The 15952-nt window shown below is 28.3% G+C and overlaps 1 protein-coding gene across 1 annotated transcript; it reads right to left on the reverse strand.

Moving 5' to 3' along the window:
- Nucleotides 1–1004: 1004 nt before the first annotated feature.
- Nucleotides 1005–2061, reverse strand: LOC105966389 (transcription factor MYB44). Its single transcript, XM_012990948.2, has one exon. The coding sequence runs from the start codon at nt 1708–1710 to the stop codon at nt 1264–1266; it is 447 nt and encodes a 148-aa protein (XP_012846402.1). The 5' UTR covers nt 1711–2061; the 3' UTR covers nt 1005–1263.
- Between the last annotated feature and the right edge of the window lie 13891 nt (nt 2062–15952).

Here is a 15952-nt window from a genome sequence, read left to right on the forward strand (position 1 = left end):
CAAGTAATATTAGTGCAAACTGAGAGAATGTTTAGTCAATTGCATTTTGTTTTATAATTTTAGGTTGTATGGTTGAGATGCATGTATGGTTATTTGTCTGTATATGCTTTGTAGTAATGTAGTTTATTGTTGTATGAATTTTGGCCCATCCCTTTGTTGTTCTTCACGCACTAAGAATGGCCCAGATCCAAGGTTGGAGCTCAATCATTATTGAAGGAGACTGCTTAGAGGTAATCGACACGTATAAAGACGGGATTCTCACGCTCAACTCCTTTGGCTCATTTGTTGAAGACGGTTTAATTATTGCTCGTTTATTTTCTCATTGTGTATTTCAATTTGTTAAACGTTCCGGAAATCTTCTCGCTCATAGACTAGCTACTCAAGGCTCTTTTATTTGTTACCGAGGATTTCTCATTGCCTCTGTACTTGGCCATGGTGGCCTAATAATATTGCTATTCTTGTTGTAAAAAAGAAAAAAAACACAATAAATATGTAAAATTTGTATTGTAATGTCAAATCATTCATTCAAAATAAAAATAAATTTCGAGTTTCAACATTAAATTATTAATTAGGAGAAACTATGTCGGTTTTATTACCTTAACTTATATATACATTGCTTTTTTTTTTGATAATTTAAATTGCTTTTGACTTATGTGATGTTGACCAAATTTATTTGGGAGAACAATAAAATTTAGGGGCTCTTTGAGAAAACCCCCTTACTATTTTTTTTAATTGAGGGAGGCCCAAAATATTTTAGTCCATTTGAGAAAAGTCCACACCCATTTTGAGCCATTATGCTTTCCAGCTTTGCCCCCGCCCACCACATCAGCACTGGGTCACGCTCAGCAGTTTTTTTTTTTTTTTTTTTTTTTCCGTTTTTTCTTAATCGACTATGAAGCATAGTCGATTAAGCCTTAATCGACTATGCTTCATAGTCGATTAAGGAAATTATTTAATTATTTAATTTTTTTTTTGTTTTTTTAATTCTTTTTTTCTATATCACGTGTATTAATCGACTATGATGAAGCATAGTCGATTAAGAATCTGCTACTAAACATAACAAATTACAACTGCGAAAAAATGCAAAATCAACTATATTTTAGTTAGAAAAAAAAAAGATATAAACGTTATAAATGATTTATACAATTGAAACAATAAACAAGAAATCCAAAAAAAATAAAAAAAAATGGAGTCGATCAACCTTAATCGAATACCAGAACATAGTCGATTAGCTTAATCGACTATGAACATGTACATAGTCGATTAAGGTTGATGGATGATGGGATTAACAGCTAAGGGTTGAGTTGACTCGGTCCTGTGATTGGTTGACTCGGTCGGGTCAACTCCGGGTAGAGACAGGCTGAGACTGGTCGTCGGGTCAACGACGGAGGAAGAAGCGGTTTCAACCAAAACGACGCCGGATCTCGCCACCGGTTTATAGACATGGGAAGGCAGACTCGAATCGCTGGCGTCCGACCCGGACGGGCTGCCCGGGTTGAAGTACATACCCGAAACGGGTATACCCGACCCGTCGCTGACGGATCTCTTCAACGGCCGCTCCGGCTGACCACCACCACCGTAATCTCCGCCACCGCCGTCGTTGTTATCGAAGTTACCGCCTTCGTCGGAGCTCAAGGAGGAGCACTTGCGCTTGAGGGTTGAGTTCCAGTGGTTTTTGATGGCGTTGTCGGTTCGACCCGATAGATTCATCGCAACACCGGCGACGGCGATGGATTCCTCACTCCAGCAGCTGACGCGTGCGCGGAGACGATGGCGGCGGCGGCGGCGGCGGCGGAATCCTCCTTACTCTCCTGTTGAGCTTTCTCCTGTTGAGATTTCTCACTAATTTGTGTGTGTGTGTGTGTTTTTATGTGTGCGAGAGAAAGAGGAGAGAGAGAGAGAGAGAGAGAAAGAGAGAGAGAAGAGATAAGAGTGAGAAAGGGTGGTTTGGGAATTATTAAATAATATTTGGGTAGAATATTAGGTAAGGGGGTTTTCTCTAATTATTTTTGGGAGGGGGGTTTTTCTTAACTCATTTACCTAGATGAGGGGGGTATTGCTAATTATCCCTAAAATTTATTTGAATTTTTTTGCTTGATTGAAGAAAAAAAAGGAAAACACACAATTGTTATTTTTAAAACGTGTGTTGAAAATCGCTCAAATGTGCTGAAAATTGCACAAATCACTCCAAAATGTGTTGATTATTGCATAAATTACCCCAAAATGTGCTGATAATCGCACAACTCACCCCAACTTTGCTAAAAATTGACTAATCACCCCAAAATAAATATCGTTCCGTATCTCGATATATTATATTACGATATCGAGTTAAATTTACCGATATTTGAATGCATTCAATATATATGCAGAGTTGTATCGTTTTCATAGAAATCGTATCTAATCCAAAAAAATTTACAGTATATCGCGATATCAAATACACTGACAAAAATCAAATTTAGAAGGAAGAAAATTGAATCAATTATTTGAGGCATAAAAGTAAGGATTCACCTCCCCTTGCCCATAAATCATAATTATTTATTAATACATGTCGACTAAGATAGTCAAACTATGAATTTATGGCTGAAGTATAGTCAAATTTAAGATATAAATGTTGATTAATTGAAATTTGGTGAAGATAGGTTACCCTATACTTGGACTGAATGATTAAGAATTTGTCAAAGATAATTGTGTCATTAACCATGTTTAAGAGATGCTGATAATGCATTATCATAATCATTAACGTCATCAGTTGGATTCTTATATTTTAATTTGGTTTTCCGTGTCGTATTTTACTTCCTAAACACATATTTAAAATGTTCAAAACAATCATTTGACGTTAACTGATACTTATAAATTATAATAATAATCTGAATTTTTGATTTAAAAAATAAAGAATATATGTGAAGACTTTCTAACCAGTATACAATTTCTCCGTGTCAACGGGAACTTCGACCAAATCTTTTTTATGTTCATTTTAATATATTGCATAATAATAATAATAATAATAATAATAATAATTATTATTATTATTATTGTTATTATTATTATTATTATTATTATTATTATTATTATTATTATTATTATTATTATTATTATTATTATTATTATTATTATTATTATTATTATTATTATTATTATTATTATTATTATTATTATTATTATTTTTATTATTATTATTATTATTATTATTATTATTATTATTATTATTATTATTATTATTATTATTTTTATTATTATTATTATTATTATTATTATTATTATTATTATTATTATTATTATTATTATTATTATTATTATTATTATTATTATTATTATTATTATTATTATTATTATTATTATTATTATTATTATTATTATTATTATTATTATTATTATTATTATTATTATTATTATTATTATTATTATTATTATTATTATTATTATTATTATTATTATTATTATTATTATTATTATTATTATTATTATTATTATTCTTATTATTATTATTATTCTTATTATTATTATTATTATTATTATTATTATTATTATTATTATTATTATTATTATTATTATTATTATTATTATTATTATTATTATTATTATTATTATTATTATTATTATTATTATTATTATTATTATTATTATTATTATTATTATTATTATTATTATTATTATTATTATTATTATTATTATTATTATTATTATTATTATTATTATTATTATTATTATTATTATTATTATTATTATTATTATTATTATTATTATTATTATTATTATTATTATTATTATTATTATTATTATTATTATTATTATTATTATTATTATTATTATTATTATTATTATTATTATTATTATTATTATTATTATTATTATTATTATTATTATTATTATTATTATTATTATTATTATTATTATTATTATCATTATTATTATTATTATTATTATTATTATCATTATCATTATTATCAATTATCATTATCATTATTATCATTATCATTATCATCATTATCATTATCATTATTATTACTATCATTATCATCAATATCATTATCATCAATATCATTATTATTATTATTATTATTATTATTATTATTATTATTATTATTATTATTATTATTATTATTATTATTATTATTATTATTATTATTATTATTATTATTATTATATATCGCGAGATGGTACGGTCCCAATCAAAACGATACAACTCATAATATGTATCGGCTATGCATAAATACCGTTAAATATCGCGAGATATCGTATCGTATCGCCATATCACGATACAATACGATATTTACGATATTAGTCAACATACTAAAAAAAAAAATTTAAAAACATTTAAAAAATTAAAAAAAATAATAGAAAAAAAGAAGAAACCAAAATATTCACATTATCAGGGCTTGAAAACGAATTTCAATATTATTTAATGTTTTATTTTACATATATTAGATCCAAGAAATTTACACGCCAAGTTTTATATTGATAAGAGAAAATAGGAAAAGGCCAAAGTTGGAGTTGATGAAGTTGAAGAGATTGATGAACATGAGGATGAAGGCACTATTTAAAATTGGTGGATGGAAAAAATTTAAGTTACATTGATCTTGAAGATTATGAGTGATAGATTATATTTTTTACAAATTAGAGATCAAAATTTGAACTTTGTTGATGTTATTTTTATGAGCATTTATGACTTTTGTCCTATTTCATGATATATTTTATGATAGGTTATTTTTTTTAAGAAATTAGGAATTAGTGGTTTGACTTTAAAATATTAAATTTTACATTTTTATAGTATTTTATTATGTAGATATATATATTTTATTATTTTTAATTGTTGGTTAAATATCGTACGATACGATATGATAACGATACGATACAATACACGGAGGAAAACGATACTCCAATATTTTCCGATTCAATAACCATACTAAATTTACCCTTAATTTTCAGTAGTTTTAGTTTCACAACGGCCTAATTTAATGTAATAGGCCAAAATCAATGCCTTCACATGTTGCTAGAGCATTCGTTACTTCACAATAATTTCTATCATCAGAATGGAAATTAAATATCAATAATTTATACCCATCATATCATACAGTACAATGATAGATTGCAATAAAAAAAATAAAAAAATAAAATAAAAAATCAATCATCATATCATACAATATAATTATAGATTGCAATTAAAATAAAAATCAACTGTAATTTGGTTATATTGTACTTGTGTTACTGTCATAAGAATTAAATAATAAAACCGAGATTGAATTGAGTTTTGCAAAAGGGTGGAAATCAGACGGAATGGATCGAAAATTGCTTTTTCGGATTTTTTTTTATTTTTTTAGAATATTTACAATTTTCTCCGAAAGTGAAAAATGGTTCCAATTTCCGTTCCAAACAAATGGAATGCAAAATAATCATTCCGGTTATGGAGTGCCTCAAAATCGGCAGAATTTCGAAAATTTCAGAATTTACATTAGCTTATAATCTCTTGTTTTAAATTCTGATATAGGTTTTCTATCTTTTTTAAAATTTTGCAGGAAAATGCAAGAAAATCCAAAAGAAAATATGGCAAAATGCAATAAAAAAACACATGTGGGAACAACAAATTGAAACATAGATTTTCTTATAAGGAAAAATGCAACATAAAGTTTCTGATACCAATTAATATTTTCTAAGGTTTTAATTTACTTGACCTTTCGGTATTTACGTTTTTCACATAAAATATAACATAAAATTATATCATAAGATTATATTATATATTTCAAAAATATAGAAATATTTGGAACTAAAATTGGATCGGAAATCAGAATTTTCGGTAATTTTATATACCATTCCAATTCCGTTCTAAATAAATTTAGAAAATTCGAAAATCAGAATTTTGGGAATCGAAATAAATAATACGGTTCCAAATTCGAATATTTTTTGATCGAAATTGGCGGAATTCAAAACTTACATTCCAATTTCCACCTCTAGTTTTTGAAGTGTATTGAACAAATATATTCAAATTTGGTTAATTGTTTTACAAGTTTGGGCTCGAATGAACTGTTAGCAATCAATATTACTGAATAATAACTACCTTAAGTGCATCATTGGGTTTAACTAGAATCATTAGAAAAAATAAAAGAATAAAAAATGTGAAATAATCAGGAGCTAAACTTGGTGAGACAGGTTTAAGCAATATTTGGGCTGAAATTTTGGGCTACTACTTCTTACTAAATTTTGAGCAGTGCTAGAGTTGTGGATTTGATCATACTCATAAATTTTTTTTTTTGTTTGGCCTTTTTTTTTTCTAATCTGAATTAATCAACATATTTTTCTCTTATTATTTTTTTGGCCTTTTTTTTAATCTTAATTAATCAACATATTTTTCTCTTATTAATTTTTTCTTCGGATATATTTTAATGGTATGAATTTTTTTTATGTTTATCGTTAGCAGAACTCAGGTTGACCACATTCAGAACTACCTACTTTTAGGGAAGTTATTTAGCGACTTATTTAGCGACCTAGTCTTTTTTATTTTATTTTATTTGTTTTAGTTCATCTCTACAAGAACTTAATTTGTACGTTTAGAGCGTTGTTGAGATTAAGATTCAGAGGGTCTAGAATTGCTTGTACGAAAGGATCATCGTGTGATCAAGGGAAAATAATTATTTCCTTCTTTTGTATTCTTGTAATGTTGTTTATATACATCATTTTCGTCTTTAAAGACAGTCCACAAGTTTTGTACTAATTATAAATAAAATTTTGAACCTTGTGGTGCATATTAATTTTCCGTTGCATCCTACTCTTTTCTTATTTCCATCACGTATTCGATGCCATTGATTTCTTTCACATTAATTTTGCTAATTCACACGTATTATAATTAAAAAAAAAAAAACCTCTTATGTTTTGACTTATTCTATAGATACTACATCGGGAGAGAAATACATTACACACGTAATATGTAACATGTATTACTATAAAATTAAATACAATCAAACATGTATACAATGTGGATATATGTGTATGAAATTTGTGTGTGTATTATTAAATTTTTATTTATTTATTATTATTTTTTATTTTGTGCCTACTTTCCGTAGCACGAGATGACAAGTTTCTCACCACGAGATGAGATCATGTTTTATCATCCCACACATTCTCTTCCTTTTTTTCTCCCAATCGGGTGAGGAAAAGAAAAGAAAAAAGTGGAAAAGGGAAAAGGGATTCCACCGTATGACAAAAAGAGGTAACAAATTTCAATCAAGGCAATTATGAGTTTCATAATTCACTTTATTTTAGACTATAATTGGAAATACCATTCACCAAACACTTTTTCTCCAACAACTTCCAATCTTTAAACAATAATGTTTAGATATTAAATTTTGAGCGGATCAGCCGATATTTAATATAAATCGGATTCCACTAATTTTTTGACATGTGACACTCTTAAGTCTAAACACTTAATAAATCACGCTATCATAAATGAAGTTAGAGGGGTTACGGGTAGGGGTGGGCATTCGGGTCGGGTCGGGTTATTCGGGTTTTTTGCAAAAAAAAAATTACCCGAACCCGACCCGAGATAACCGGGTACCCGGCAACCGGGTACCCGGTTATTTCGGGTCGGGTTCGGGTCGGGTTCGGGTTTTGCTATTTTCCTTTTTATTTTTATTTTATTTTTTTTTTTTTTTTAAGGTATACATATATATACAGACATATATATAGCAATATACATATATATATTTATATATATATATATATACATATACATATACTGATATATATATATATATATATACACACACACAGACATATATATATATATATATATATATACACACACACACACAGACATATACATATATATACATACAAATATAGACATATATATATATAGTATGTATTACAGATATATATATATATATATATATATATATATATATATATATATATATATATATATATATATCTTTATATATATATAAAAAAAAATTTTTTTTTTTTTTTTTTAAACCGGGTACCCGATCGGGTACCCGGGTAGAATTTCTATTACCCGGACCCGACCCGGTTTGGGATCACCGGGTACCCGAACCCGGGAAAAACCCGGCTATGTAAAAAATTACCCGATCCGGTCGGGTAATACCCGACCGGGTCGGGTTATACCCGAATAACCCGACCCGAATGCCCACCCCTAGTTACGGGTTATGCTAGGGTTTTTTTTTTTTTTTCAATTATTAGAATCCTAATTATATTTTTATTTAAACTATCTACGTGTTAATCATCCTATGGCATTCGATTTTCCTATTAAAACAGATCATCTATTCTAAATTTGCACCCTAATGTTTAATATATTAAGATAAAAGAAATTAAATGTAATTTGGGATTATATCTAAGGGTACATTACACATTCCTGAAACCGAAAATCAAAACCGAACAAAACTGAAACCTGAAACCCGGAACCCGAAACCCAAAATTCTAATATCTGAAATCGAAGTCGGACCCAAAAACCCAATTAGCTAACACGTAACCCGTTTGATATATATATTTTTTTAAATGTAATTATAACCCTTGAGCAAATAGTGAGTTAAATTACATTGTCCTTCCGTGATATTATTAGATAATTGTTGAACTTACCCAATCTGATTTGTGCAAATCAAGAATCAGAAGACATTGCCCATTTCGTCATTATATTTTTAATATTTATAGGTTCCCTCCAAATCTCGTGTCCTCATTTTTGTGACATGCCGTTTTCCTGTATCGCAGTTTTCATGTCCGTATTACATAGAACATGTGCGTTTACTTGGATTCATAAGAACATTTTAATTCTATGTATATACAAACTTTTAATAATATACTCATTTTAATCGAGTTAACTAAAGAAGATGAGAACTGTATTTGTTGGGTATAGTGGACAAGTACAAACGGAAAATTAGATGTTGCGCCTGGTTGTTTATACTGTATGAATTTGCACAATAAACTTACACATAATCACACACATACTCATGTGAATGTATGTTTAATGGATAGTTAGTTAATCAAATTCACGGCTCAAATTCGCTTGATGTAAATAACTTAATGTAGTATCTAACTCGCGTACAGACCATGGCAAAATGTTGTTGCTAATGGTAATGATGGATTTGTGGGGTTCACTCCCCTATGATATTATCATGCCCTCCAACTCCCAAACAAACTTGTTTCTTTGACCCATCATTAATCTCCGTGAAATCATTGTTTTTACTTTTAATTAGTGTCTCATTTACCACTAATCTCCAGTCTAATCTAATATTGGATTTATAGATCGTGCTTACAAAACCTTTGATAAGAGATTATAAGCTTCTTTTAATGGCTCATAATTTATTTTGGAGTACTTATTGGTTGTTGTTGCATTTACTTCTCTTACAGAAATTGGAAATGAAATACACTTCAATTGTTAAAATAAAATGGAAAGATTATAAAAACCTGCTGAACTTAGACTAAAATACTAAAAACACTTCAATCTATTCGTAATTATTAAAATTTTCCTAGCGTTTGTTTCCATTTTGCACTGACCTTATATTGTAATTTTTCATGGAATTTTTCATGGAATTTTTTTTATTCCAAGTAATATTTTCCGAAAAAGTACCGATTATACCCCTACTGACGTGAAATTTCTTTATGCTACTTTTTTAAAAGCAAACATTACTCTTAGACGAGATCTTTACTTCTTCTTAAAAGACATTTTTACAACTTTTTAGTACACCATTACCGACCTGGGGTAATTTTTGACTTTAAAAAGTAGTGTAAAAAAATATCATGTTTGTAGGGGTAGACTTGACATTTTTCGGGAAATATTAACTCGAGTAAAAAAAATTCCGTAAAACATTACGCCGTACGGGAGTCCGTATAAGACGGAAACATACGTCGGGGGAATTTTTGTAACTACGGATAAGTGGGAATATTTTTTGTAATTTAACCTAAACTTAGAATAATTTTTGTAATTTACCCTGAAATAAATACAGAAAAAGTGGCATTTAATTACAAATATATGCTCATTTTACTTCTTTGTTTTTTTCTTTTTCCAGTGACAGGTAAATGCTCTAGTAGTTTAAATTTGACCTGATTTAGGCCCGACCCGACCCAAACCCAAACCCGCATGTCCAACTTCACTTGTAGCAAAAAAAATGTAAATACGTTCAGTCACAAGAAGGATTATAAGGATTAAAATTGATAAATTAATAGATTCATTGATACATTAGCCTCGTTTGGTTGGTCGATCCGTAAATATTGTGCTATCATGGTTTATCTAACCTTCTAGTCATGTTTTTTTTTATTGGATCATCGAAGGTCCAATAATATAATTGTATTTTATTGGATTATTTAATCTTATCCTGACAACCAAACGAGGCCTAAATGGTCATGAAACGAGGCTAAAGTTAGTAAACACTGCCGTACGAGCATGCTTCCAAACCTCTACTCTTCATCTACCGGCCGGTCAGAAGATAATCCAAATATCAATCCGGTTGTTTATTTCCGGACCACAAATTTGTTTTTTGTAGGGTTATTTTGCAGTTTTAAATTACGCCTTTAATACTACTTCATAAAAAATAATATATTTTAGAAAATATAAAGATTATTATATTTGTATATACTAAACTGAAATACTAATTGATGTTTTATCTTTATCGGTGTCGTTTGGACTTCAAGTGATTTTGACACTTTTTGAGTCTGAATATTTGGCAAAACTCAAACACCATATTTTGAGTTAACATTTTAAATTAGCTAGATTGGATATCGTGTGACACAATTATGGATGAACTATTTACATTTCGAATTTCAGAAAATTGGAAATACCAAAATTGTTTCATGTTGGATTAGAATATCAACTCAAATGACTAAAAACACAGAGAGTTGGAGTATTGTCAATTTCATAAAACAAATTTAATCAAAATCACATTTAAAGTCAAAACAGTATAAAAAAATTAAACGACATTTAGCACCTCTTATATTCAAAATCTATCATCTTTCGATTAATAAGAAAGCTCTAAATCCCCTAAAAAGAAAAACTAAAAAACGAAGAGATATTCATACACTAATATGTATCCCTCTTCCTTTCTCCCTAGCTCATTCTCTCAATTACAACTTATCATTTAAAAAAAGGTTAAATACAAAAACACCCCTGTACTATGGAGTTTGTATCATATACCCCCCTGTACTACACAAAAATACAAAACCCCCCTCACATTACATTTTTTCCAAAATATGACGAAAATACCCCTGTTAAGCCTATAAATATATTTGTTTGAGCCATTTTCCACAATATTTTTTAACACTTTCGGTCAATTTTACTTGGAAATTTTTGATATTTTTTTTTCTCCAAACCATTTAATTACTAAGAGGTTTTTTTTTTTTTTTTCTGAATAAAACCTTTTATTTTTATCATTTTGAATTTCTTCATTTTTTGTTAAATCTTACGGTAGTTCAAATTCTCAATAATCATAGGATTGTAAAGATGTTTGAATTACCAGAAGACATTTAAGAAAAAAATATGAAGAAACTCAAAATGACATAAATAAAAGTTTTTATTCAGAAAATTAAAAAAATCCAAGCAATTGGATGTTTTGGAGGGAAAAATATAAATACCAAAATTTCCCACGTAAAATTGACTGAAAATGATAAAATATATAGTAGAAAATGGCTCAAACAAACCATTATATATATATATATATATATATATATATATATATATATATATATATATATATATATATATATATATATATATATATATATATATATATGTGTGTGTGTGTGTGTGTGTGTGTGTGTGTGTGTGTGTGTGTGCGCGCGCGCTTGAGTAGGGGTATTTTGGTCATATTTTGGAAAAATGTAACGTGAGGGGGGTTTTTGTATTTATGTGTAGTACAGGGGGTAAATGATACAAAGTTCATAGTACAGGGGTGTTTTTGTATTTAACCCTTTAAAAAATAAATTAAATTTGATAAAATTATTTTTCGGATAATAGACTGTCACAGAAAAGATCAATAACATTAATCACTTTATAGATTCAAAAAGAATGAAATGGTAGAAGAACTTCAATTATGATTATTTATTTAATATATTTAGAGCAACTCCAATGGTAGGTATTAAAATGAGACATCTAAACCCTTAATTGATGCTTGAAATAATACTTTAGTACTTCGAAAAAACTTATATGCTCCCATCCGTAGGAATAAAATAAATTATTTTATTTTTAAAAATGTATTAAACATAAATTAATAGATATATTTGGTCCCTATTCTATAGGAATTTGTTAGAAAAATTATTTTTTTTACGTTGAAATTGCAGTTCCTAATTTCTAGGAATATTTGATACTTGGTTTTTTTGGGTGCATTTTTGCACCTCTATGAAATAAAGTATCAAAAAAACTACCCTTTGGTGCTTCCGTTGGAGAAGGAATTTTAAATTTTGGGAATCAAAATGGAAGTTTTATCATTTAATACTCCATTTTATTCCCCCATTGGAGTTGCTCTTACATCTCTACAAGCCGAAAGAAATTTGTATATAATATTATTTATTTTATATTCAGAAGAACAAAAATCCTCAATTTATTTAATTCGTTTTAGGTGAAAAAAAAAGGGACTAGAGACGGCCCTTCTTAGAGTATCTCTAACCAGTTTCACCATTTTTTTTCACCAAATCCCATATATATGGTGGTACAAAAATGGGTTCATCTCTAACCAGTAGCACACCATTTTATTCTTCCACTGTTTTTGGTGGAAAAATGGTGTTTTTAGTCTCCCATGAGTTTTACCAAAATTTATACCAAATATTAAAATAATGATATTTCACCATTTCACCACTTATAGGAAATGAGATTTGATTTGGTCTCCCATGGCATTTCACCATATATGAACCAAAACTGTAAATCTAATGTTTATCGTAATTTTAGTATATTTTATTTCCTACACATTAATTATTGATCCAATTTTAAGTAATTTCTTTTAACTATATAATTTAAAAATTATGTTATCAATTTTAAAAAGACTATCTAAACATGAAATAATATTAACTCAAATTATTTTACATATAATAAAATCAGACATAAAGAGTATGTTTATCCCACAAATATAATTTAAAACATAAAAAATATCTCATTCACCATTGTTATCATCCACCATTATTATCATCATCATCACCTTCATTGATTTGAGTATGTTTATTCCACAAGTGTGCTACCAGTCTCCTTAGTTCATTGTACTTTTCTTGATATATCAGATTTCGATATCGACCAAGAAATACCGCATTATTAAAATCTATCAAAAGCTCAACAGGCGGGATAGAGGATGAAATATCATAGTCAAGGTTTGTGGGAGATTGAACATCATAAAAAATAAAATCATTCTATTGTTGCTTATTATATTTTATTAATAGCAATTAGCGTATTAGTTAAATAAAGAAATTAATTAATCAACATTTATAAAAAAATAATTAAAAGTAAGCATATTTAAATTATTAGAATTATGTTTTTATTAATAATAACAAATGTATTTATATTTTAAAAACTAATTTAGTAATTAGCACCAATGTATTTATGATAAATATGCTAATAAGTTGGTAATAAGGTGCAATTAGTTAAATCGTCATTATATATGTTAATTAATAAAATGGTGATAATTACACCAAATCTTATTTTCACCTCTATATTTTGTAGGAAAAATAGGATTTGGTGGAAAAAAATAGGAAAATGATGGATCGGTAGGATATAAAAATTTGTTCACAAAAAAATTGGTAAAAAATAAGATTTGAGTATATGGTGATATGTGGGTTGACCACAGTTAGAGGTTAAAACTAAATCTTAATAATTTTAGGTGTAATGGTGATATAGAAATTTCGAGTGGGAGACTAGAAACACCTAAATTAGGTAAAAACATGCAGATATAGTGACCGGTCGGAGATGCTCTTATTACCCAATGTACATCTTAATTTTTTTTTCTTTTAAAGATTAAAGTTTTATTACACGAAAATGTAAAAGAGAAACTTAATTGTTTTAACTTTCTAATTAATAAATGAGATCAGTATCAATTCAACAAGCTAGATATATTCATTGTTGCTCCTCCAGTAGATATTGATAGTATTCGTGAAAATATTTTTGGATCTCTACTTTACGGAAACAATATTATCTCAGGTGCTATTGTTCCTACTTCTGCAGGTATCGCTGCACTCTTACCCAATATGGGAAGCAACATCCATTGATGAATGGTTATACAATGGTGGTCCTTATGAACTAATTGTTCTACACTTTTTACTTGGTGTAACTTGTTGTTACATGGTTCGTGAGTGGGAACTTAGTTCCGTCTAGATATGCGACATTGGATTGCTGTGGCATATTCAGCTCATGTCATGTTACACTGCTACCGCTGTTTTCTTGATCTACCTAATAGGCGAAGGAAGTTTTTTTTATTTACTCATAAGCGTATTATTATGTAAAGTTAGAAATTATAGATTTAGTACGTTGTATCATCAAAGTCGAAACCGATCAAAAATATTATTTAAGAAAAAAATAATTAATTAATTAAAATTAATATATTTTGTAGGTAGAATTTTCAAGTTTTTTGGAATTGAAGGAATCTTTTTCCAAATTCCCTCCAATGTAAAAGTTGGGGAAAAAAGGGAGAGCAAAGGGCACACCATATGATGAAAGTTGAAAAATAATGAAGGAGTTGGATTAGACTACCCAACCACACGCATGTATGTACCTCCATTCATCCCACGCACGCTTCTTCAATTATGTCTTTCTTCCTTTTTATTTTTTATTTTTTATTTTTTTTAATTTTGTTATAATTATTTATTTATATTTTTAATAATTGAAATTTGAATTCAATTCTTTTTCGAAATTATTCATGCTCAAAAGTGTTATATTTCATTAGCTGATGCAAATAATGATAATTTATCTTTCAGGATAAATCATAATAAACATGCGTTCTAAGACGCCCGGGTAAAATGTTTTACACACTATACTCCAATTAATTCTAAATACATGTTAAAAGAAATCAATGAATAATTTACGTTTACAATAACCATGGTAATTTAAATATATACTATATAAATTCATTCATTTCTTCAAACATCTTATCACACATAATGACATAATTTTACAATATATATTATATTAGAAATAATTACACTTTTGGTCCCTATACTTGCCACCTAAAACGATTTTAGTCCCTAAACTTTGAAGTTCACGAAATTCGTCCCCAATCTTACCACATTTTGACACTTTCGATTCGACCGTCAACTTTCCCAGTTAACTTGGACGGAAATGTCATGTGCGCCTCATGTGACACCTAGGTGGTAGTAAAAAATCCAACTGGAACACAATCAGTCCATCTGACAGCTGTCCCCAATTTCTGTTCCCAAATCCCTATTTTTTTCTTTTTCTAGAGGTTGATTTTCTTGTTATTTTTTTTAGAAGATGTGATGGAGGAAAGTGGTGGAGAGGTGGAAGGTGACAATAGGTGATGGAGAAATGACAGATTTTAAGTTTGGAAGAAAATTAGGCATTAAATATTTGGGAAAGAGAAGATGTAAGGATGAGGTGAAAGGAGTTTAGTTCCAGCTCATTTTTAGGCTGCCAAGTGGACATCACGTGAGGCGCATATGACCGTTCCATCCAACTTAACAGGGAACATTGACGGCAAACCAAAATTATAAAAAAAATGGTAAGATTGAGGACTAATTTCGTGAACTTAAAAGTTAAAGGACTCAAATCATTTTAGGTGGCAAGTACAGAGACCAAAAGTATAATTATCCAATATATATTATCTTTCAAAATTTTGTCCAATAAAATTTTAGTAGCTTTTCAATTATATAAGATCCAACAAGAATTAGATTGTTATGTTATTTATTTATGGTAAATTACAACCACCTCCCTGAAGTAAAGTTTATTTACGAAAACCTCCCTCGTTATTTAGAAATTACATGCAACCCTTTCGGTTTGTAAATTTCTTACATTTGCCGCCTA

The sequence above is a fragment of the Erythranthe guttata genome, chromosome 3 (assembly GCF_056151865.1).
Source record: "Erythranthe guttata isolate IM_541 chromosome 3, IM_541, whole genome shotgun sequence".
NCBI lineage: Eukaryota > Viridiplantae > Streptophyta > Magnoliopsida > Lamiales > Phrymaceae > Erythranthe > Erythranthe guttata.

Excerpts from the sequence above, each read along its gene's own strand:
- LOC105966389 (XM_012990948.2), bottom strand. The coding sequence starts at position 1,710 with ATGAATCTATCGGGTCGAACCGACAACGCCATCAAAAACCACTGGAAC.